Source organism: Crocuta crocuta, unplaced genomic scaffold, assembly GCF_008692635.1.
Source record: "Crocuta crocuta isolate KB4526 unplaced genomic scaffold, BGI_CrCroc_1.0 scaffold260, whole genome shotgun sequence".
Classification (NCBI taxonomy): domain Eukaryota; kingdom Metazoa; phylum Chordata; class Mammalia; order Carnivora; family Hyaenidae; genus Crocuta; species Crocuta crocuta.
The window spans coordinates 3,378,911-3,405,003 of record NW_027527525.1 but is presented as its reverse complement, the minus strand read 5'-3'; the positions used below and the strand labels follow the sequence as shown (position 1 = coordinate 3,405,003).

General features: G+C 40.7%; 1 protein-coding gene across 2 annotated transcripts in view; it reads left to right on the top strand.

The window, feature by feature from the left end:
- NSMCE2 (NSE2 SUMO ligase component of SMC5/6 complex) overlaps positions 1-26,093 on the top strand; it is a 214,929-nt gene that overhangs the window by 89,158 nt on the left and 99,678 nt on the right. Inside the window, exon 5 of one of the 2 annotated variants that reach the window (XM_077764218.1) lies at positions 19,095-19,178. The exons of the other annotated variant lie outside the window; for it this stretch is intronic. Within the exon in view, the coding sequence (XP_077620344.1) occupies positions 19,095-19,178 (84 nt within the window). The remainder of the gene's footprint in view (positions 1-19,094; positions 19,179-26,093) is intronic. 2 annotated transcript variants of the gene reach the window in all.

Below are 26,093 nucleotides of genomic sequence, written 5' to 3'. Positions count from 1 at the left end.
TTAACAGATTTTCTTTTTTTTTTTTTAGGGCAATTTTAGGTTTACAGGAAAATCAAGCAGACAGTAGAGAGATTTTTTTATATGCTTCCCCCTCCTCCCCATTTCCCTAATTTTAGCATCTTACAGATCAATGCGGTTTATTTGTTCTAATTGATGAGCCAATATTAATCCAGTATTATTAACTAAAGTCCATCATTTACATTTACATTCGAGTTCACGATATTATACTGTTCTGTGATGGGATTTTCATGGTAAAATATCTCTAACACTTAACATTTCAGCTGTTCTTCTGTGTTCTGTTCAGTGGCGTTTAGTACACTCACATTGTTAGGCAGCCATCATCACCATCCACCTGTAGCCCTAACACTTTTTCACGATCCCACACTGAAGCTCTGTACCCATGAAACAGTAACTCTACGTCCTCACCCCGGTAACCACTGTTCACCTCTCTGTCTCTGTGTATTTGACTCTGTTAGGTACCTCATTCATTTAAGTATGTCTGGCTTATTTCACTTAGCACAGTGTCTTCAAGGTTCATCGTGTTGTAGGGTGTATCAGAATTTCATTCCTTTTTAAGGCTGAATAGCATTCCATTGTGTGTATAAACCACGTTCTGTTTATCCATTCATCTGTCAGTAGACACTTGGGCTGTTTCTGCTTCATGGCTATGATGCTGCTAATGAAGATGGATATAAACATACCTGTTTGAGTCCCTACTTTCAGTTTTTTTATACCCAGAATTGGAATTACTGGATCAGATGGCCTGTGTGTTTTTGACAAACGCCTCATGTCATGCATGCACTATTACAATACATAGAGTAGTTTTGCTGCCCTGAAAGTGTCATGCTTCAACTGTTCATCCCCCGCTGTCTTTGCTTCTGCTTAGATTTTAATATGTTCCTTCGGTGGAGATTTAACTACTGTTTATATTCCACTAAGGTAAGCTTTCAGGTAAAGGTAAGTAGGATCCCAGAGCTATTAGGAGAGTTAATGAAAGCCATGATCAAGGGACTCAGAAAGCAGAAAATTCTGATAAATTATGGTCCCTTGGGCTTTTAGATTCTAAAAGTTACCCCATGCAGTAAACACAGAGGTAATGAATACAGAGCTTTTCAATGTGTGGGTTTTAAGTTCAATGTTTGTGGATGTGCAGTTTTGTATTCCTGTTTGTTCCATGAAGCTTTATTAAACGCCTATTGCATGCCAACCCCTGCACTAGATGCTTTCCATGGGGATGCGAGCCACCATTCAAGCATGTTAGAGGCTGTTTTAAGAGCTTCCACCTTTTGCACCAGGGAACCCTTTTTGCACTTGTTCTCCAAGAAACACATGTTTTGTTTTGAAAGACGCCTGTTACGTAACTACGCTTGTGCTAGACTTTCCCAGTTCTTCACTGAACAGAGCATTTGAACCTCCATGATCATTTCCAGGGAGTCTTTGCGGTTCTAGGTATCTTGATAAGAGCACTGGACTGGTCGGCTTTTGTGCAGAGCGTGATCAGGCTGTGTGATTGTCGGTGTGCCCTGTCCTGACGCTGCGCCAAGGTTCTTTGTGTGGCTGTCTTCCAGACTCAGCTCACTCAGATTCCCATTTCTCTGTCTTCTCCAGTTGCTTACTGACTAGCCTTTTCCCCTGTACTTCCTTTATGCCAGTGACCATGTACATGTAAAAAACTGTACTGGAATAGACCATGAAGAGAAGAGAAGGCTCCTTCCTTCAGAAAGCTGTGTTCCTTAAAGCAGGGGTTTCTATGCAATTTTCATTGACCTCCCCTATCAGAGGGAGCGTCTACCTCCCAATATTTTGTGTATTTATACATGTTCTGCATACAGTATGTACGTTATTAGTGCAACCTAATATTTTTCTCATTTTTTAAAATAAAAGATAGTTTTAAATAGTAAGATTTTGCATACCACAGGGCATGCATCTTACTTTGAAATCTGTGCTGAGATAGTTAGCTTTCATATTTTTTACTGAGCCAAATACCTCACCACCCTGTTGAACTGGAGCGTAGAGTCTGTAGATAGTGCCAAGGAGTCTAACAGCTGTAAACAGACAGGTGCGTTTTATTAGGGAAAAGTCTTAGCATCTATTTCTTTTTTTATTTTTTAAGTCTTTATTTTTGAAAGAGAGAGAGATAGAGTGCAAGTGGGGGAGGAATGGAGAAAGAGGGAGACAGAATCCGAAGCAGCTCTGAGCTGGCAGCACAGAGCCCAACGTGGGGCTCGAACTCACAAACTGTGAGATCATGACCTGAACCGAAGTCGGACACTTAACCCACTGAGCCACCCAGTCGGCCCATCCTAGCATCTGTTTCTACTTCATTGTGCTACTCAAGTTTAACTCCATGTACATTTGTAGTAGAAATTAACATGTTCTGAAAAATTGAGATAGTTTTAGATCAGATGCTAGCCATTCATCTCCCACAATCAAAGTCTTTTGCACACCTTCTGAGTGTTCATATTACGTTACCAGAATCTGACCGTTCACTGTACACGATACCATGTAATAATTCCACTTGACATCCATAGTCCACATTTTCTACTGTCTTTTGCTATATCCTTTTTAAGGATTGTAGTCTCCTGTGGCTGTACTATCAGAGAGATGTGTGAGTGTTTATGACTCCTAATATAGAGCCAAAAGAAATCCAAGAACAGCAGTCCACTGAAGGTACTTTAATGACACAGACTTTTATATGAATGATTAATGCTGTACTCACTATGTATTTGCTATTTGGCCTCTGGAGGAACAAATAGAAGGAAATGGAAGAATAGCCTGAGTTCCATTTAGTATTTCCAATGTTCCAAAGCCTGATGTAAATGAAAGATGAGCATTTCTCCTTAATTTATCTGGCTGGATTCCTGTGCCTAATGGCTGCATATATACCATAAACACAGTGAAGAAGCAGCCATGGAAACACTTGTTTTCTTGTTGGGCTAAATTTACTCTGGGTTGAATATTAACACAGTGCCTGGCAGTACTTTAAAAGCAAAAATAGCTTAAGCGTGACTCACTCTGAGTCATTTACTGCTGGTGCTGCTATACTGCCTAGAGCTTGACATTGAACAAGTTGGCAGCCTGTATTGCTACATTTTTTCTAGGAACTCTGAACAGATTTCATTCTTGTGAATTCGCTTGTGCAACGATATTAAATAGAGTAATATGTTTATTTTGTTTCAAAGTCAAATGAATTTGAGAATGGTGAAACTGAAGTATTTTTCTTGGGCTTTCTGGAAAAGCTAGATTCTCAGAATTCTCCTGTGGTTAAAAGACTTACTTTATTTTTAAAGAATTAATAAAATGTCATGGAGGTTTTGTTTTAGATGCTTGGGCTTTTCTGATCAAAAACATCCTACTTCCTGAAAATCATTATAAAAATGAGCTTAGTAGTACTACCATGTAGGAGACATTAGTTTTCTGATATTATCTGACAAGATGGAAACGTGTCATCCTGAAAGCTTGTTCTCTTCTTCATTTTCTCCTTCCTTCCTTCCTTCCTTCCTTCCTTCTTTTAATGCGGTGAGGTATGTAACATAGCCTGCCTTGTAGTTAAGCTGGGCGTATAACTTGTAAAGTTCTCTCTTGTTATTAGAGATTATATAATGGGAAGTTCATTGGTTTTGAAAGGCAGACCAAACCCACCCACGGGATTTCTATTGGCCCTTTAAATAAATGTATTGCATGCCTTTCCCCGAGTAACTGTGTGGCTGAGGAGGGAGTTAGCAGCTTATTGGCCAATTGTAGGAAACCTATTAAGAATCATTTGGTCTCATCTGAGCTGGGGTCAGGATGGCTGAGAATCTAAAACTATATCTATGAGGTTGGTTTTCCCATGGTGTTGCAATCTTTTATTTTAACATGTTTTTGTGTTTAGTTTTTGGAGTTGCCTAACAGTATAATTTCAATTGAGGCTTAGTTTCAACTCTTTTATTATAATCTGTGGGAACATGGTGTTGTGTTTTTTTTCTATTTAAGTCACTATCATTTTGCCTTAGGATTTCAATGATTTAGAAAGAGAGTTTTCCTGTGATAGCCTGAAACCAAAATGAGCCTAACCTAATGCTTGATCATATTTTGAAACTGTTTTACCATAAAATTCTTACATTGGGAGATGCAACTCTGGCAGAGAATTTCAACATAGTTGCATAAATTGTGTTTCATATTACAACTTGTTCTCTACTTGACTTCATTGAAATTAATAAAAGGACTCTTTCAGAAGGATCTGGTGAGTTAGCATCATTATTAAAAAAAAAAAAAAAGTGAACTTACTCATAATGTATCCTGTGTTGCTAAGTTTTCAAAGTTAGCTATCTTAGCCACACCCAAAAAGCCCTTTCAGAAGACTGAAATGCACTTATCCATCCATTTATGCCGGCTTAAAATTTACTTCCCAATAAAGGAAAAAGCAAAAGAGCTGAAATCAATATGAATTTTCCCCAAGACATACAGTGATTTCATGAAAACCTAACATTTGAAAACTGGGTGGCTGCCAAACCTTGAATGTAAAATGTAGTTCCTTATTCTATGGTTAAAGAGGACCTTTAAAGCCGGGCTTTCTGGCTTGGACCCTGTGGGTGCTAAAAATCTCCCCAAGGTGCTTTTTGTATCCCAAAGGGGTTCTGTCACCCTGCCTTAGAGCTAGAGGACCTAGATTAAGGTGCAGGACATAGGTCCTGCCGTAGCATTCTCCTGTGTCATGGTCACACTGACTTGCTGCTGCTACGTTTTGGAGGCATATAAACGAGTTATTTGTATGGCTGGAAAATTAACTCAAGATCTAGTTAACCAACGCTTCTCAGGTTGTAAGCTGAGAGGGCTAATCCAGATAAATCTCAGCATAGCCCAGTAGCCACTCTGTGATTGTTAGTTATGTAGATGGGTCTTGTCCATAGGAGTGTACGAAGATAACCTAAAGTCTTCATGCAGGGCCCAGCACAAAGTAGGTGTTCAATAAAAGCTCATGAAATCTGGATTTACTTATATGACCAATATTACAACTGCTCACCGTATTTAGTCAGCCAAGTTTTGTTCTGTTCCCTTCCTTCATTTCTGCATCCAAATGTTTATTGAGCTCTTAATTTACACCAGAAACGTGTGAGATATTTGAGATAAAAAAAATTAATAAGCCTTTAAGAAGTACAGTCTTCACTTGGGGAGGCAGTTAGGCAAATTATTAAATACATTCATTGTGTGCTCTTTTTTGTTTAAGTCTAGGTACAAGGATGTCATGACCTTGCAGTAGTAACTTTTTCTTAAATTTTTAAGCCAGTAACAACTATTGACATTGCTTGAGCCTTTACTGTGTACCAGCTCTGTTCAGGGTGCTGTGAGGTGGAGGTAAGGGTATCCTTCCCATTTTACAAAGGAAGGTGTTGAGGCTCAGAGAGCTGAGCAGTTGGCCCAACTTCATATTCACGATTCACACCCAGGAAATCTGGCTGCAGAGTCCGTGCCTTTAACCATCACATAAACTGTCCCTTATTGATGGGCTTTACTGAGGGAAAAGAAAGAACTCTTAGAATAAGTAAGAGAAAGTGGGAGGTCAGTACACGTCTCTTTTGTGGAGCAATAGATTAAAAAACAAAATGAGTGATTGTTTTGGAGTACTTCTGCTAAAATCCGTGTTGCTAAAACAAAGTGCCTTCATATATAGGTGAATCTGAGAGCAATTTGCCACGAACCCAGCATATCTTTCTTAGGCTATATGTGCTGATCCCTAAAATGAGCCGAGTCGAGGACTCCATGTTGTGTCACATGACCTCAGAGACGAAAATGCTGAAGCCCATGCTGAGTCCTGCCATTCAGAGAGCAGCGCCTGGAAACAACTCGGATCAAAGTAAAGCTTTTCCTTCAAAGTAAATCGCCCCTTCTCTTGCCTTGCGGCTCTTCTAAGTTCTCTGACAGCCTCTTTCTGTCCGGTCAGGTCCGTTCACCTCCGACCCAACGATTTTTTTTTTTCTTGTCACCACTGCTCAGCAGTTACTCAGACCCTGCAGCACTCGTTCCTTTCCTGGCCCTGTCCAAGACCCCGATGGCTGCAGAGGAAGTGCAAGACATGACACCCGGTGGCTCGCCCTGCGCCCCTGCCCAATAGGCGGAGCACCCCCTGAGAACAGGGCCTCCAGGGCCCAGGAGCAAAGACCCTTCTCCAGCGAGGCCCCCTGGCATTTTGTGTTTGTTGGTTTCAGTGCGTTGAGGGGCATTTCTTTTCTTTGGTATTGGGGTATTTTTTAGTGTCTTGGCCTATTTTATAGGAAAGGGCTTTCTCTTAACACGGTACACTGTCCTCACCTGGTGAACAGAGTTGTCTGCAAGGACCTTGTAGTTTTCACCTCGTGCAGCCCAGCTTTGGGCCACTGTAGGCGAGTTGTCATTCTGCCTGGTAGGTATACATGCATTTCCAGGGACAATATTCACACCTCTTTTTTTTTTTTTNATTTTTCAAGCGATGGTTTCCAAAAGCTGAGTTTTTAGTAGACTTGATACAGATTAATGGAAGTGTATCATCGAGTCTCTGAAGCTGCCCTCACTTAGCACCCACATATGTAACACTTGGCATTTATTTACACTTTTGATTCAATACAAACTTTATATTGAAAAAAAATAAAGTACATACAGTTTGCTTCAAGAGAACCAGAATCAAACATTTCCTCTTGAGCTTTTTCCTTCCCACATTAAATTAACATGTTGGTGATCAAGATGATGCACGCTGTGGAAAGAAATGGCATTTGTACCCTGAGGGCATGGTGACTCCTGACAAATTTTTTTTTTTTTTTTAATATTTTTATTTATTTCTAGGAGAGAGAGAGACAGCGTGAGCAGGGGAGGGTCAGAGAGAGAGAGGGAGATACAGACTGAAACAGGCTCCAGGCTCTGAGCTGGTAGTCAGCACAGAGCCCGATGCGGGGCTCAAACCCACGAACTGCGAGATCATGACCTAAGCAAAAGTCGGACGCTTAACCGACTAAGCCACCCAGGCGCCCCCTGACTAAATATTTCTTGTGCCCCAATTTTTGTGTGAGCTTTCCTTTAAACTTGTCTCATCCTGACTTCTAAAATAATGTTTTATAAATTCACCGGAAAGGGAAGGTGACCATACAGTTATCAGATGGTGAACTCTAATCATGGGACATTCGCGTGGGTCTCCTGTAATTGAAGACAGTGCATCCTTTGTAATTGAGGACAGTGCAAGTGAGGACATGGGATGGCCAGGAACAGAAAGGAGAGGGGTGGACGGCTGCCTTCCTGGCACTGTGCCCCCCTCCTGTCTGTAGCTGGGATCTGTTCTAGATCTTATCCTTGACGCCTGGGAGCCTTGGGGGCTGGGATGCCAGCTTGGGCTTTGCCAGCCACTTTAGATTAGTGTCTGCCCAGATTTTTCTCTTCCTGACTCTGGAGGAAGGCATGCCACTTGTCAGAGAGGGAGTGGGGGGGTCATTCCTGAGAATACAGATGTCGTTTTGGAGATGCAGCGGTTGGGGTTGGAAGAGAATATTTGTGGGGAACATAAAGGAGAGGAAGAGACCACTTTCCCTCTCCCTTACTCCTGCCTATTTGACAGTCTGGTTATTTCTGCTTTCTCCCTTGGCTTCCTCTTCTCTCTGCCCTTTCGAAGGCACTGCCCTTTTTGAACGTGTTCTCTCCTCTCCCTCCCATCATCTTTCTGTGTCCTTCCCAATCCCCACCCTCATCGGCTCCGTTGTGGACCCGTCCCCCTTGCAGAGGTATATCTGCCACCGGGCGTGGCTGGTGCAGTCTGAGGCGCTGGTGGTCACTCCACGCCTATTTCAGAATCAGCCTTGGCTGCCCAGCAAGCTTAGCCAGACCCTCTAGTTCTCTTTCAATTTTTTTTTTAATTTTTATTTATTTTTGAGAAAAGGAGAAACAAAACGCAAGCAGGGGAGGGGCAGAGAGAGAGGGAGACACAGAATCTAAAGCAAACTCTAGGCTCTGAACAAGCTGTCCACACAGAACCCGACGAGGGGCTGGAACTAACGAGCTGTGAGATCATGACCTGAGCCGGACGCCCAACTGACTGAGCCCCCCAGGCGTCCCTGTGTTCTCTTTAAGTGACAGTGAGCCCCCCTGTACATCATCTTCAGTCAGGTGGACAGTCCCCAGATCCATGGGACACGAGACAGGAGAGCACCTGCCGTGTCCTAGACTGTGAAAGAGATTTCGTAAATGGTGTCTCCATCTTTCCTGAAGGGAACAGAGAGAAAGGGGGGGGAGGGGTGAGGGGGGTTTGTCCCTAATTTGTGGATGGGGTGACCGTGGTTCAGTGACAGCAAGTCACAGAGCCGCCAAGTGGCCAAGAGTCTTTCCTGTCCAGAGCTGGTACTTTGCTGTTAGTCAGGTGTTCACTTACCACTTTCTGTTTACGATTCAGGAAAACTTTTATTAGTATCTTTTTCAAAACTATGGCATTAACTTTTGGTTTTTAATTATGTCTACATGAATACATTGAGACTAATACTAAAAAGCAGGAGGTCTTCTTTTGGGCCAGTAAGACTCCTAAGTATTTGAAAATCTGATTTAACATTAATTAGAATTTCTTTCTTTATGTTTATTCTTTTTAAAATTACTTTGCTAACTATATAATTGTGTATGTTTTAGATAATTCGGGTAGTGTAAGGGTCAAAAAATAAAAATCACCTATACCCCCACCACTCAGAGATAGCCACATACAAACATCTTGTGTATTTCCCTAGTCTTTTTTCCTATAAAATACACACTTGCAAAATTGAGATCAGCCTTGTGTCCTGATTATTTCACTCAGTATAATGTAAGCTGATTAAATACTTGACAACGTGATTTTAAAATGATGCCTAATATTCCATTTTATTAATGTGCCAGGATTTTCCTTGTTGAAGCATTATCCTCTGTTAATACTCACTAGTAGTCTGTCAGTGGATAATAAGGAACATTATCATTTTTTAAAGCCAGATTGGTAGTGTAAAAATAATGTTTTATGCATCGAGTCCAAAGTATCAAAATACACCATTTTTAGGTCATTTCTTTGTTATTTAAAATTGCATATATTTTAAAGATTAAAGAGTGGTGTATTTTTCAAGGGGAAGTTGTTTTTTAAAAATTACTTCAAAAGTTGGAACAAGTGGTTGGTGCTTTGTTCTGGTAAAAATGTACTCCTTTTGAAAATGCTTTGCTACATCTATTCATTCAATCAGCAGACATTTATTAATTCCTTTCCTGTACAAGGTGTTAATTGCTGAGAATAAAAAGAAGAAAAGCCTTCTTTCTGCCTTCAAGAAGCTTACAATTTATGCAGGTAACACATATGTGAACAAAATTTTGTATTTAATATAAATATAATGGTTTAGAATGACTCAGAAACAAATGCTAAAGTAAAGCTGCACGCAGCATGCAGGGAGAACACAAAGGAAAAGTGGTTAATTCTGGTCAGTGGAATGAAAGGAAGACTTCCTGGAAGAGTTGACATCTGATCTGGGCCTTGAGGCTTGGGTAGAATTGCGCTTGGAGAAAGCAGCAGAGGGCATGTGAGGCTGTGAGTATAGTATAATGTGACCCACAAGCGGCTGGGAGTGCGTGTCATGTTGGAGAAAGCAAGTGTTCCAGAGGGTTTGGTGTGTAACGGGCCCGTGAGGGCCGGTGTACTGGGGGTGAGGCAGAGGGCAGTCGCAGCCAGTAGGAACCCAGAGCCAGCAGTGGGTCCAGCAGTCGGTGCTCACACGTAGTGTGTGCCTGGCTCTGTGCTAATATGTTCCCTCTCATATGTAATCTCATCTGATTTACATGACAGTTTTGTGAGCTATTTTTAGCACTCCTCAAAGATGGAAATAAAAGCTCAGCAGACCTAAGTGATTTCCCCCAAATTCACAGAGCTTGTAAGAGGCAGGACCAGAACTCAAATGTAGGCCTGAAATTCATGCTTTTTTTTTTTTTTTTTTTTCTTCACACTTCTTTCCTAGGTGGAGATAAGAGACTAGAAAGCCCTGAAAACTGTTAGGTGTTTGTAGGCATTGCTGTGTTTTTTGATGAGTGATACTATCTGACTATGGAAGGTGCTTGTAGTGACAGAGAGTGAAGGGCAAGTTGGAAAAAATATTGCAAAGAGTGAGACAAGATTGACAGCTACCACAGACATCCAAGCAAAGTGCACCGGTGGTCTATGTACCGCAGTGGCAGTGGCAGTGGCTGTGGAAATATGGAAATACAGACATGAGGAGGTGAGATTTGGGTGGAGTATTCCAGCACTAGGAATTCAGATCACAGATGGTTTCAAGGCACTGAGGAGACCTGGATTAGGTCTGTGGTCTCAACTCCTTTTTTTTTTTTTTTTTATCATCTTCTCTTTAGTAGTTACTCTGTTTTTCTTGCACGTGAGCTGGGGAGGGGCAGGGAGAGAGGAGGAGGGAGAGAATCCCAAGCAGGCTCTACAGTGTCAGCACAGAGCCCGACACGGGGCTCAAACTCATGAACCATGAGATTGTGACCTGAGCTGAAATCAAGAGTTGGAAGCTNAAAAAAAAAAAAAAAAAGAGTCGGAAGCTTAACTGACTGAGCCACCCAGTTACCCCTGTATGTAAATACTTTTGAGTATGTATCCAGTACAGAAATACTACTGTTTTATTTTACTCTCCTTTCCAGTGGATTTTCTTTTGTCTATCCATTTTAGAGGTCACTGGAATTAAGAAGAATGGGTGTTCAGGAAAGTTGTCAGGAGGAAAAGGTAGCAAATTAGAGTTTCGTTTTGGACATACTGAGTTTGAGGCACCTAAAGGAGCATAGTCATTTGGACATGCTTCCTTGAGAGTTGGAAGCAAGTATTAAAGATTTTTGGAAGTAAAATCACACCAAGCTTACGTTCCAGGTGAAATTCAGCTTTATCCTCAAAATAGAGCTCAGTTATTTTTATTCCCTAGTTCTACTTTCTGTAAAAGAATAATTACAGATTAAAAAGCCAGGAGTCTGTTTTGTATCACTTTTAGCTACGTATCTTTAGTTGATTGTTTTAGTGTTTTATCATTTGATTCACAACTAAATATTTACAGATTTTTGAAAATGCCATCCTTGGTGGTCTAAATTAAAGAGTGAGTATTCTTAAAATAACTCTTTTGTGTAAGCTAAAGCATGAAAATCTTTGCTTAAGACCTGGTGGATTGTAATTCATTGACCTGTTCAGACTTCCTTAAAATACTCAAAGATATCAAGCCTAAATATGTTTTCCAAACAAAGAGAATTCATCCAAAGATCAGAATGTCTTTATAGATGGCTTATGCTTTTCAGTAACTTTCTCAAAAGTATAATTTTCATTTCCTTCTGGCTAGTCCTCTGTTACTGAGTTAATATCTATAAAGCACAGCCCAGAACACTTTCCATTTGTTAAGACCCTACAGTTCTGTGATTAAAGGCACAAATGCTGTTTGGTGTTTTGGGGGTGGTTCAGTTTGGTTGATTTTAATTAAGAATACTGTTTTTTCAACCTTCAGCCAGCAAAATCTTTTATCCTTAATATTCAAAGCATATTTCCCTTTGGGGAAGTAGGAATGAAAAACAGCTGTAGTTTCTCCATCTCATGAAGTTCAGTTCACTTACTTCCTTTTGTTTATTTTCTATTCAGCATCAATATCAGTATCCCTGATGAATATTTATTGAATACCCAATGAATAGTGGTACCATTGTAAGTTGATCACATGCTGATGTGGGAAAGCACCTTTTCTTTCTTTATTGCTTAACAGATAAAAGGCACAAAGAATTTAGGAGACCAGGTCAAGTTCACAAAAAGAATCTTTGGAGCACTTGGGCAAATAGATTCTCAAAACACCTACATAAAAAGGAAACATTCCTGTTGGAAGAAATGGCAAGGCAAAGTCAAGTTGATGGGTCTCCCTGATCTTGCCCCTGTCTTTCTTAGACAGCAGAGGGCAGCAGCATGAGAAACTAGTTCTCTGGGAGCCATCAGCCTTTGCTAGCTCTTTCCTTCACTGAGCTGTCCGGACACCAGGTACAGCTGCCCTGCATTGACAGCAAATAATTTGAGACTCTTGAGATAGAGGATTTAAGCACTGAACAAAAATCACAGTGTAGACTGGTAGTTAATAAAAATGACAGTATCTGATTTTACATTCTAACATGTGTAATCCTGTCTCTTGCTTTTTGAGTCCTTATTCTAGAGAATTTTTTTTTAAGTTTTTAGTGTTTGTTTATTTTTGAGAGAGAGAGAGAGAAACAGGGAACATGAGCAGGGGAGGGGCAGAGAGAAGGGGAGACACAGAATCTGAAGCAGGCTCGAGGCTCCGAGCTGTCAGCACAGAGCCAGTGCTGGGCTTGAACTCCCGAACCTCAAGCTCATGACCTGAGTTGAAGTCAAATGCTTAACTGACTGAGCCGCCCAGGTGCCCCGATTCTAGAAAATTTTTGAGAGAACAGATATTTAGGACTGTTAGTCATAAAATAAACTATATAGTCTTAGAATGTTCATGGTGGTTTTACAGATAGAATCAGGAGGAGCCAAGCTACAGGAAGTACTGTGTCCCAGCGAGGATTTAGTAAATGTGACGGTTGCTGACATGTCTTCAAGAAAATAGCTTGTTTCCGTAGCTTGTCTGGATTCACAGCGTTGCTGCTGTTTATGTGTCTAGCATAAAACAGCACTTATTGCAAAAGCAAAGTGATTAAAGCATCTCAAGACCTTTGTTCTAGTTCTGCCACTTTAATATGGATAAGTGCTCAGAGACCAACCTCTAGAAAGCTCTTTCTCATTCCCTGGAACAGAGTTTCCGTTTCCTTGTGCGTTACCTCAGAACTCCAATCGTAGCCCTTCTGTGCACTGTAGGTCACAACCCCCTAGTGAATAATGAATGACATCATTGTCAAAGGTCGTGACCAGCATCCTATTATAAAAGACGCTCAACTGGGTAGATAAGAAAATGCCGTATGCATCATGCATAAGAAGACTGTCATTTCATAAAACCTTTGTTCATTTAAACATATGTTCATATACAACGGTTTGTAACATAAAATGTTATCTCTTACTGCAGATCGTGTTTTAAAAAAGTTTTTGGAAATCACTGCATTGTACCATGCATCACGTCATCATGTAATTCTGTTTATAAATCTGTCCCTCTACTATACCAGGCACCTCTAGAAAGAAAGAATCACATTTTCACATTTTCTCTGTCTCTTAATTCCTAATACCAGGTCAGATCTGCCTGACAGATACGAGGTGTTTAATAAATGTTTGTGGCTTGCATGAATGAGTGAATGAATGAATGGATGTCACTTAATTTCTCTGAGCCTTGTATTTCTTTTTCATAAATTACAGCATTACCCACCATATCTCACAGTGTTATTGTGAAGATCTGTTGAGATAATGAATGTGAAAACGCTTTCTATAAGAGTTAGGAGCATAGTCAGGATTGTTGTCTGGCATAATTTTGTTGTTGGGCAAATAAGCCTTGGGAATTGTAGAAATCTTAACTCGCTGTTCTCAGGATGGTGTATTTTTTATCGTTCTGTTAATAGAACTGCAATAGCCTTTTGTACACACAGAGTTAGGAGACAGTCTTGAAAAACTGGGTGTGTGCCTTTTTTCAAACTTTTTATTTTGAAGCCTGTCAACATACAGAGTAGGTTCAGGGAGGAAAAGTTTTTTCCTTTACCCTTCTGGGTTCTTTACACTGGTCTCTTAATGAAATCGACTCAAGATTACCAGGAGATTAAAAAGATTAAACAGGAAAAAGACAAATTGAATCGCATGGGTATACGAGCCCCACAGAGACATGAGAGGCTCAAACACAGGCAGCTGAGGCCTGTATGCCACCCCGGGCTAAACAGAAGGTGGCAGGAGGCCTCAGAGAGAAAGAGGGACAATTCGCAGGGAGCTGGGAAGAGCAGATATTTGGTAAACAAATGTTCGTCATACCACGCGGAAGACAGTGGGCCGCAGGAAGGACTGTGAACAAGTAGGCTTTGCCAGCTCCCCTCGGCTCCCCACACCTCCCTCACGGTCTCTGTGCTTATCTCTGCTGGTAATTCTCTTCCAGGACCAAGCCCTCTATTTAAATTGTTAGAGGTAGTTAAGCGGGAGGTAAAAAGCTCTTCCTGACTCTTCTGGGCCTTGATTGTCGCCAGCCCAAAATAATACACATGCCACAGTGGCGCATTGCGGGGAGGCGCCCCGAAGGCAGAGTAGAGGATGGACTTCTGTGCGCTCCTCCTCCCACCTTCAGCGGTTCGCAGCTCAGAGCCGATTTGGCTTTGTCTGCATCCCCTCCTACCTCCCCTTCCCACCTTACTGTGAGAGCAGAATGGATTTCTTTCCCCCTCCTCCCCCACCTCCTCCTCCTCTTCCCCCCTCTTTAGTTTGTCAAGTATGTAGAAATTTTCTTAACATTCTTTTAAATGAGTTATTCTCTGACAGGAACTAGCAGGTAAACAAGATACATTATTTCCCAAGATTTTCATATGATGGTGAACAAGGGCATTGCAAAACAGATCACATTCCAGAGTCGTAACTAGTTCTGGAGGCTTAGTTACACAATTGCCAACTCTGTCATCTTCCGCAGCGATGTGCTCTTACGGAAAAGTAGAGTCTGAAGCATGATAGAGGAGCACTTTTAAGCTTTTGGAATTTTTGTTTTCTGTCATATAATATTCTTCAAGCTTCTGACCTTTAGCTAGGCAACACAGCATAGCCCCCTGAGACCCCTGGAATACTGTAAAGAAGTAAGAAACTCTACTCTAAGACTCCAGCCCAGGGTTGTAACATGGAACTCAGAAGTCTGAGTCCGCTTAGAGGCAAAAATTTTTTTAAACAGAGTAAATAAGAATCACTTATTTTATTAATTTTTATTGATCTTTTTTTGGTTTTGTGATTTTGCAGTACAGGTCTTCTTATGATACAAATAATTGTAAAGTATAAAGATGTTTAATTCTGTCACATATTTTATGTGTCTAGAATTTTTCTTCCTTAAAGTCAAACACGGAGTTCATTTTAATCTGTACTAAGGTACTGCTGAGTTTTGCCCATTGCGGTAAATGAGTAGTCAGTGACTTTTGCATGTCTCCATTGTCTTAAGGCGTCCTTGACCTTTTTTTCCCAAAATAAAATAGTTATAAGTACATTTTTATTTTAAATTATTTCAACACCTATTTATACTAATGTAAGGAGGTTGCCCCAGACCCAAGTGGGAGGAGGGTTATGGGTAGGGGAGTACAGATAGTGGAGGTGAGAGCCGTGTGGTAAGAGTGTCCTGACTCCAAAGATGTGGATCACAGATCTGGGTAGATTTCGCTCAGGGACATTACCATTCTCCTAGTCTCCCCTGCTGGAAACCTAGAAATCATCTTTTCCTCTGCCATCCAGAAATAGATCCGTACTGATTATTTATTTAGAAAAGTCTCTGGCTTTATCTTTTTCACTCCCTTGGCCAGAGCATCCGTTTTTATCTTTATCAGCATACATCTGGTCTATAAAGACAGTTGAGAAGAAATGAACTAATACATTGTGACCATGCCATTTTATGTACATTTAATCCTTAACAAACCTGAGAGGCAGAGCAGTTTTCCATGCATTTTGGGTTGTGAAAACTGGATGAGCCCTTACAGGTGTATTCTGTTGCTAAGGAATCTCCTGGCCCTGAGGTTTTCTGCCCCGGTTTGGTACATTCAGTACCAAAATACCATGATAATCTCCCTAAAATGTAATTCTTGCCTAATAAAACCTAAAATTCCTGATGAAGCACTTTACAAATTACTAGGGATTTTTCACGTTTGATTTCATTGTACACAAAGTATTCCATGAGGTTAGTATTATATTACTACCTTCTAAAGTGAACTGTGATGACTTCTATTTTCATGCAACCAGTGATAAACTCTTGATATTGATGACATTGACCATTTGAAGCTCTTTGATGCTGTTGTGGCCATTTAGTCACATCTCTCAGTGTCAACTGGAGTTAGCCTTAGCTAGGTGAGCTTCCTTGGGGTCCTTTTCAGGTATCGTTCTCCTCTTTTCCTAACATCTGCTCGCACACAGCTCATGTCCATGTCACCTTGCTTCCCCACCACTCCCAGTGTGAACTCAACCAGAGCCTGGGGCCCATTTCAAGGCGTGCCTTTTTGAAGGAGCCTTCCCCAATAATGTATGTCTTCCTGTCTGTTTTTTCTTCTTGATTTCCTTAGTCAGATATGTTTCCCCTTGAGCGTAATTTAAAATTTTCTCCCCTAACTATAAAAATAGTGTGTTGCTTCATGTTAAAGCATTATATATAGGATACTTGAAAGTGAAGAGTTAACTCCTGGCTTCCCAGTCCTAGCTCATGGAAGTAACCACTGCTATGTGTCTTTACAGTCTTATTTCTGGGCATAAACAAGAATGTATGTGGGCACACAGACACACATGCCTATTTACACACGTGGGAGATAGAGATAGATCTGTTTTATACACAAACACCATCTTACAACTTTCTTTTTTCACCTGACAGTTTATCTTGGAGAACTTCCCCTATTGGTGAGTGGATGTGATTTCATTGAACTGTATTGCCTTATTGTCTCCAGTTGTGTCACGTCACATCATTTTATGCATCTACATCTTCTCTTCCTTTGAAAAAAGGAAATGGCAACCCCTCAGGGACAGGGGTAATTACATATGCAGCCTCCTGTCTGTTCCTTTCCTCTTCACTCCGTGTGCATCGATTGCATGTTTCACTGTGTGTGCTGTGGCAGATTGAGAATGTTTGCTTCCCTTAACCCCTGAGGAGTTAGGATCTAGTAGGTAAGACTCTACATTTATACATATCACTGTAACACAGGAAGAAATTGAGAAGTAACACAGATTTCCCTTACTGGAAATACAGCCCATCAGGTTATTTAAACAATCCTCTTGCTGAAAACAATCCAAACTATTGAATATGTGTAAGAAAACATCCTCAGAGCAGCAAAGGATTGAAAATCAAAGGAAATCTGAGGAACTAAGGAGTCCTTGGAGGTTTAGAGAACAGAAGCTGCTGTTGCCCCAAGGGCATTTGATGCAGTGAATTTGAGTTTTCCCTCCTCATAGGTAGCAAAACTATACAGAAAGCTACGAAATGATTAACATAAGATTCAGCATGATGATATGTAGGGGGTGGACACAGGGAGTTTCTGGGGTACTGAGAATTTTCTATTTATTGACTTGGTGGGAGCAACCAGAGTAGTTTAGTTTCTAAACAGCATATTTATTTTGTGTACTTTTTAAAATACGTTATAATTGACAACAAAGAATTAATTGTAGAAGAAGTTATAGATATATATATATAGATATAGATATAGATATATNACCTTTTTTTAATTTTTTTTTTTAACATTGTTATTTATTATTGAGAGACAGAGCATGAGCATGGGAGGGACAGAGAGGTAGGGAGACACAGAATCTGAAGGAGGCTCCAGGTTATGAGCTGTCAGCACAGAACCTGATGCGGGGCTCGAACTCAACAAACTGCGAGATCATGACCTGAGCTGAAGTCGGACGCTTAACCGACTGAGCCACACAGGCACCCTTACTGAGAGCAACCTTGACAGGTAGAACAGGGGTGGGGAAGCAGAAAGGAAAGAACTTCTTTTTCATGCCTCGCTGTTGTAAAATTTTTAAAGTAATCATCGTTATTATTTGGGTTTGTTTGTTTGTTTTTGTCAGACTTACAGAAAGATATGGCTTCTGTCTCTGCCCATAAATATAAAAGGACTCCCTCTGCTTTATGCCACGTGGCACAGTACCGTGTTTGTGTGTTTGTTTTAAACACACATATCTTGTTCCTTTGCAAGACTTAAAGGGAAGAAGACAGTGTTGTGTTTGTCTTTATATTTCTTGTACCTTAACAAGAACAAAAGGCTATTAGGCATCCAGTAGACGCAACATTTCCTTAGAGGCTCTTTTGAATATTATTTTGTATCTGGCACAGCAGTGGGCGTAAAGTCGGCACAGCGAATACAGGTTGATTTGAATTTAACTGACGCTTTGTGGAAGCTGTAGGCAAATGTGGAGACCACCGTGCGGTGCCCTGCTTGATCTCAGAAAGCAGGGAAATGAAAATTCTCTCTGAAAATTAAACAAAGAAATGAACATCTAAGAGATTAAAGCCAAGAGAGCCGTTGTGATCTTAAGAGACAGAATGACTCCTTGGACAGTAAGATTCGATTATACCCTAATTGATGGTATTGACATCTTAAAACCATGCAAACGTATAAAATCTCCATCAGACGGGCATTTTGTCTGTCTCTAAAACAAAAAGAAAAGCAATCAAATCATTGTTGTGATACCCCGCCAAGCACTGTCTGAGCGGTAGCACCTGCCAGGCTGAAGCGGGCATCCAACCTGCCTGGCAGGTGGGTAACCCTGTTGCAGAGCCGCGGAGCCTCACCCCATTTGCACTGGAATCCTCTGTAATTAACTCCTTGCTCTATTTCCATGCCCACCACACTTCCCCGTGGTAAATTTTCCCTCCCAAGGAGATAATTCCGTATCAGGCTGATGGACATTCAGTATGCCTGATTCTTCTGTTGCTCCCTGTAAATAATAAAGTCGTCTTTTTTTTTTTTTTTTTTTAAATACATCTTGTGTGTCTTGTGAGTTTTGTTAGCATGAGTCTGTGTTCCTGGGTCCAGTCAATGAGATTGGGTGTCAGAGTCTGTGAGGCTCTTCAAGGTAAATACTACCTTGAGGGCATCTCTTGGAGCAGACTGCTGGATTTCCCAGGTGATGGCCATCCATGTCACTGTGCTTCATGTTTCCTTTCCATTCCACACGTCATAGGAATAATTCTTCCCAGAAGTAGTGTCTTAAGAACATCTTCATGATGTGCACATTTCAGTTAGAGGGTACCAAATTATATGATCTCGGTGAGAGTAGACCCTTTTCTTCTGGGTATCACTTGTTTGGTTTGGCAAATTTCACACCTCTATGGAGGGGGTGGAGTATATATTATAGATGCCACATTATGAGGCTCTCTGACAACTCATTTCCAGTTCCAGCTTCTCATCCTCTTCTGGTTTCACTCTGGCTCTCATCTCATCATCCACATCGATCCTAGCATCATTCTCGAGTCACTTCCTAACCTGGGTCTCTCTTGCAGCAGCGAAACCTAAAGAAGATGGAAGACACAATGAGGTCGACAAGATTAAGGATAAGGATGCAAGTAGAGCAGGCAATGAACGAGGTTATAGAATTTTTTTCTTCCGTTCTCATCTTTCTCTCTTTCCTCCAAACAGTCCTGGTAGCTTTTGAAAAGGCTTCAGACCCCACACACTGCTATGGAAAAAATACGGCCCAGTTCCCAGTGACATGTTCAGGGTATCTGTGAATATAACGGAGCTTAAACCGGATCTCAATAAATCATTAACAGCAACTTCCTGCTAAGGATATCAGAGCAAAACCCATTACAACTCTTAAGTGAATCCTGGAATTTTGTTCTAAGTGAATATAGCATCAGATATTACACTGTCAGGTGGGACTTTACTAAACTGTAATTTTTCCCCTTTCTCCTCTTGCCCTTTCACCCCGGCTTTCAACCAGCATAACTGATCACTGAATTTCACCATAAATGTATCAGGAATTTAACCAGAGCAGTCCTCACTTGTCACTAAATAAGCAGTCGTCACTTGTCACTATTTAAAGTAATACATTTCTGTGAGTAGATTAAAACCTCACAAAAAGTCCAGATAGAACAGATGAATATAGAATCTTAAAGGACTATTTAAGTCACGATTTTGTCCATTTCTACAGTTCGAGTTCGGCAGCAGAATTACACAATGGTGGATTATTAGCGTGTAAGATAAATTCATGAGGCTGCATCCATGTGCATCACGAGAGCCTGTTCCTGTGTGTTGTTAAGTGATCCGGGGCTGAATTGCTAGACAGGTAGTGTGGACCATTCCTGATTACCTAGATGCTAATTAACTAGTCAAGAGAATTCGCCGGGCCTTTGGACCCAGTTCACCAAATGGGTTTTCATTTCTCTTGGATGAAGGGTGCTGCTAATGAGGACAGGGTCCAGTTTCCATCTGTTGTAAGTGGTTGGTTTCATACCTAGAGCCATCTTAGATATAAGATTAGTAGCTGCCTGCCGACCCTGCAGTGATGGAAATTAGGCTAGCTGGCGTGGAAACACAAAATAATCAAGCCTTCCCCACTCTGAAGTACCTGTCCTACCTTTGTGGATTCGTGACATCTTAGACAAAAGTTAGCATTTTCTAAAGCAAACCAGCCAACATGGTGATGTGAAAATTTACCAAAAAAAGAAAGATCATATTCCCTTTATTAAATGTTTAATTAATTCAGGGGAGGATGCACCTGGTTTACATTTATTTTTTTAAAAAATACCTAGAACTTTTAAAACTGCCTGTGTTTTTCAGAACTTACATACATTTTATAATTTTACCAAAGTGCCTGATACATTGTCAAGATTCCACCTACAAATCGGGAAATGCATGAACTGTGCTATGAATGGAGGAGTAGAGCCTGGAAAGGAGGCTCACCTGAGATATGTAATGAGGGTTTGACCTCCTCCCCTTCCTGTGCTTCCCTTATCATAAGCCCAACCCACTGCCTGCCTTTTCCTTTTCTCTTTCTTTTTGTTGAAGGTCAGAGTCTAGATAGGGCAGTCACTGGCCAGAACTGAAAAGACAAACTTCCCTGAAGTTAGGCAGCATTAGGGCAAGCTGAAGGTTTCCATTTTCAAAATTACACAGATCTCTTCAGGCTTTGAGACCTTGGCGTGGAAGCCATCCTTTCACACACTGACTGCATGAGGACCCAATGCAAAATTGTCGAGGAGACAGAAGTTCCTTTTTTCTCTCTGTTCTGTCTTGGTTCTTTGGTTGCATCTAGTTTTCTTCAGCCCTCCTGAAGCCCTTACTCTCTGACCTTGTCCCTTTTCCGTGGAAGGTTTACCTCCACGGCTGGATACCTAAGGCTGGTTACCTAAGGCTGGATAGCATTAGGGCAACCCCTGTGTGCCCTGTGTGTGGTGTGTATGTATCTGCATTTTGCTTTTGCTAGTCTGTAATACACGTTAGTCCTTTCTAATTAAGCATCTCTTAAATTTTTAGGATTATTGACTGTTTAGATGGTCTAAAAATTACCCTCAACAAATGTAGATACACATAAAATGTTGGGTACAATTCTGTGGTATTCATGTACCTAATGCCTGTTTATGGATCTCCACTGGATTCAGAACCCCCTGCCATGATAGAATTCCAAAGCTGTCTTCTTGCATGGCCACTTGTGGTATATTCATTCACTGGATACCCATTAAATGCCTACTCTGTGCCAGGAACCATGCAGGGCACTGAGATACGATGTAAAGGACAGTGGCCCACCCACTATAATTGAGGAGACGGACCAGAAACATGCAATTACAACATAGAACTGATGCAGTTCTAGGGGAAATGTGGACTATTTGAGGGAGAACATCAGATGAGCGTATAATTCAGCTCCGGGACATCAGTTAATTCTCCTTACAATGATACTGGAGTTATACTCCCAAGTAGTAGGAACGCTATGTACAAAGTCAAGGGCATTATAGACTTGTAGGTCACGCTGAGAAATTCGGATTTGATTTTAAAAGGCCTTAAGGTGACAGATGGTAACAAGTGAACTCAGGATGATAATGGTAATGAGTGAACTCAGCATGGAAAGTGGGTTGAGGCTGGCTGATGTCAGCAGCAAGCCAGGCAGACAGTAGCAGTAATTTTAACTAAAATACTGATTACAGATGGAAAGAAGACAATGAGTGGGAATTAAATCAATTGGAAGCCACAGAATTTAGTGATTGGTTGAATTCATACCTTCAACAAATACTTGTTGTGGTGCTATGTATTAGGCACTTTTCAGTATTTTTTGCTGGCCAACCCTGAGCCCTTTGATGTGAGGATTCATGATTCCCTTCAGCTAAGGTGGTAGGGAGTGTGCGAAGTTTAATATATAAGTTCAGGTTACCATCTTGAACCAGAAGCCTATCCAGCACATCCTGATGAATGGTAGTGAACCAGAAGGGACACCATCTCTGTCTTCATGTCCAATGGCAATGGCATCCAGGCTTCTGGAGTGGACAGCTCAGTGGATGATGGTGCTCGTCACCAGAGATGGAACAGACGTGTCTCAGACCAAAGGTCCTGGGCAGGAGAAGTGCTTCTTCAAGCTATAAATGCCCCTCCTGAGATTTCAGGATATCCCTGTAGTTGAGAGCTAGCGTGCTTAATAACATGTTGCTGATGGGAGAAAGTTTTTACATAAACAGCATTCAGGGAGGGGTTTGAGAATCACAGATAGAGATGATAGTTGGAGCACAGAGGAGTATGTAGAATGAGAGGAGAGGAGGGCTGAGGATTGGACCAAGCAAAGCATGGAGAAAGAAGAGGAATATGAGGAAAAAGCCAAAGAATATAAAGAACATAATGCCTGTCTAAGATGGAGCCTGGGGGACACAAGGGAGGAATGGCAAGGTGACAGTATCATTCAGCTTCAGGATGTACTAGACAGACTTTGGTTCAAGATGGTAGCCTGAGCTGACATGGTAAACTTCACACGTTCACCTCCACTTTAGCTGAAGGGAATCGTGAATCTTCACCTCAGAGGGTTCAGAGGTGGCTGGCAAAAAATGACGAAGACCTTTTATGCTGTGTGAATTATATCTCAACAAAGCTGTTTTAACAAAAAGAACAATGATGAAAAATGCTCTTTTAAATGTATTCTAACATAATTGTTTTACTTAAAAAATGATAAACTGTAAGCATCCAGATGCATGGAGATGGGATAGGGTGAAGTGAAAGAGAAGATGTCCACAAAAGGAGAATAAATTTGTACCCCGTTACCTACTAACATTGTATGTGGAAAACGTCGGAGCATCGCATTGGACATCAAGGGGAGAGGGCTGGTACTCCAATTTTGCAGCCAGCTGGGGCATCATTGCTTGAAAGGGCACAGAAAGATCATCTTCGACATTAAATGGCTTGCAAAACATCCCATTCATGTACTTGTCCTGAAAAAAAAAAAATGCAAAGACATGTTAGAGCCAAACAAGTAATTAGAATAAAGAACTCAGTAAAGGGAAGAAATCATAATAGAAGTTTTCTTAAGTGGTATGGAATTAATTATGAATAACAGTTATTCATGAAGTAGTAAGCCATAATGCCAACAATAAGTGATTCCTCAAAAAATGAATGTAACAGACTAATAATAACAGGGACCTACAATTGTAAAAATACTTCGACAGTTTGGCAGGCAGAGGAAGAGGTAGGAGTGCCAGAAGACTCCATGCTGTTTTACTGTTGGCTTCTGTAGAGAAGTAAGAGGTGAAGAAAGCTCTGAGCAAATTGTTCTAGAAATGGGATGAAAAGTTTCTTGATTGGCCAAGAATTTTGGGAGAACTAGTTTTTTAAGTTTTTATTTTTAACAGTTTTTTCATTTTTGAGAGACAGAGCATGAGTGGGGGAGGGACAGAGAGAGAGAGAGAGAGAGAAACACTGAATCTGAAGCAGGCTCCAGGCTATGAGCTGTCAGCACAGAGCCTGACATGGGGCTTGAACTCCCAGACCTCAAGACCATGACCTGAACTGAAGTCAGATGCCTAACCAACTGAGCCACCCAGGCACCCCAATGGAGACTTTTTAATATGCTAAGGGATGGGAGAGTGGGTGGTAAGGAGAAACAATTTGGAGGCATAAAAAGCAATGGAACATAGTTTAAATTAAAACTGAACATATTCATTACCACACAGTATAACTACCCTACCCTGTTAAAAGACAAGTATTCAAATTGATTTTTTTTTTTTTTTTTAGAAATTCAACCATAATGTTATCAANNNATGTTTTCCAGAGTCACAGCTTAAAAAAAAAAAAAAAAAGTATATAGATGCAGAGGGAATTTTTTAAAAAAATATTTGAAAAAATAGTATTTTTAACCCTCTGACAAAAAAAATTCAATCTATAAAATGAATGAACAAAGCTAAACCCTTCAAAAATTGACTCTAAATGGCTAAAATGGGTAAAAATAAGATTAAAAGAAAGATTTCTCCTCCAAAGTGCAAATTCTACATTTATCAGTCATTTTTGTCAAATCCAAAAAGAGCAGGTATTTCCTGTGCTTTCTGATGCTGCTTCAAAGCACAGAAAAATAAGGAAAATTTCCCTGTTTATTTTATGAAGCTAGAATGGCAAGGACCAAATTCTGTGTTTTTTCTCTTTCTCCAGAATTAAGAACACTGTCACTTAAAACCAGATGTTTGAAACCTCAGGTCTGATCTTAGCAAAGGAATATCACCAGCACACTGAAAGAAATAGTAACATTGATCAGTTCAGATTTGTTTCAGTAATGTAGCAATTGCTTGTTAGAAATCAATAACATGGTAATCACATTGAGGGATCCAAAGAGGAAAGCCTTGCAGATCCTGGGTCATTCAGTCCATTGAGCATCTGACTCTTCATTTTGGCTCAGGTCATGATCTCAGGGTTGTGAGAGTGAGTCCATCCTGCTTGGGGCTCTGCGCTGTGCTTCAGATTCTCTCGCTCTCTCCCCTGCTCGCACGCTCTCTTTCTCTCTAAAAGTAAAGAAATAGAATTAAAAAGGATGAAAGCCTTTTTTCTTCCTCTCAGCCAAACAGTACTCGGATGATCCAACAATGAACCCAAGTAACCAACTCCCTTTCTTTGTGAAACTTAGCTCTAGTGAGACAACAACAATAATAGACAACTGTTATAATCACACATGAGATTTGGATGTGTGATAGATTTCACATCAGTGGGAAAAGTTGGCTTATCCCAGAAAAATCTTTGGAACCATTGACTAATGTTTCAGTAATACTATTTTAAATCCCAAGTTTATACTTTACATTAAAATACATTCCAGATGAATTGAAGAGTTTAATGTTAAAAATTGAAACCAAACTGTGGGAAGAAATAAATGGATTATTTATACTACATTAAGTTCGGTTAGACCTTTTCAGTCATGTCAGAAGTAAAAGTGGTTAGAAAGATTTATAGCCTGAAGGATAATGTTGCATTGCTTCCGAGACACTAAGGGCAAAAACAGCTACTTCAAACTTGCAAGCATTCAGCGAAGCATGACATGTTTGCAAGCTTTATTTGAAGGTTTTATCTAAAAAGAAGTGAAATATCCAGGGGTAAACCCAACCTCATTACTTGATCCATAAGTCCGGCTGTACCAATGAGATGAACTTTCTCAAGTGCTTGATACCTGCCAGGCATTGTTCTGATGCTTTACACATACTATTACCTCATGTAGTACTCAAAACAGTCATCTGAAGTAGTTACAGACAGTACTTTACATATTTTACAGGTAGGACTCAGAGGCTCAGAAAGGTCTCAGGCTTGCCCTAGGGCACCCAGCTAATCATTGGCAGAGCTGGGATTGAAACCCAGTCTGGTGCCAGAGTCCGCTTTCCTAATAACCCTTGTGCTATACCAAACATGTCTCTTAATTTTCTGACTTACTAAAGTTCTCAGAAAACAGATTTCTGAAGATGAATCCAGGTAGGAGGAAAGTTTAACTTAATCTGTCTGAAGAATAAATTTAAGTGATCGCTTCCCAGCTTGCAGCTAAAGCTCCCCTGGGACGCCTTTGAGGCATCCTTTTCTCACCTCGGTCCAGTCTTTGCCAGAAGATCTTTCCGGGGAGTGTTTGGAATTCAGGTTTCATTCAGTTGCCAAAATAACCTCCAGAAAAACCACTCTGAAGAATTTTTGCGTAAAAGATTTCCTTGTTTACCCCAAAACAAATGAGTGGACTTTGAATGTCATTACTTTCATCAAAAAATATTTGCAAGGCTGGTCCCCCCACCCCCACCCAACAATCTGTAACTCTGAAAGCAATAGCAGTGTGCTTAATTAGCATGGCCTACATTTAGTTCTCTTTTCTATGCCACTGAGGCTAGAAGATTCCATCAAGCAAGAATACTCAATGCTTACTTACATTCTTTTTTTTTTTTTACAAATAGTTTATTGTCAAATTGGTTTCCATATAACACCCAGTGCTCATCTCCACAAGTGCCCCCCTCCGTGCCCATCCCCCTTCCCCCCCACATCCATCAGTCCTCAGTTTTTGTCAGCATTCAAGA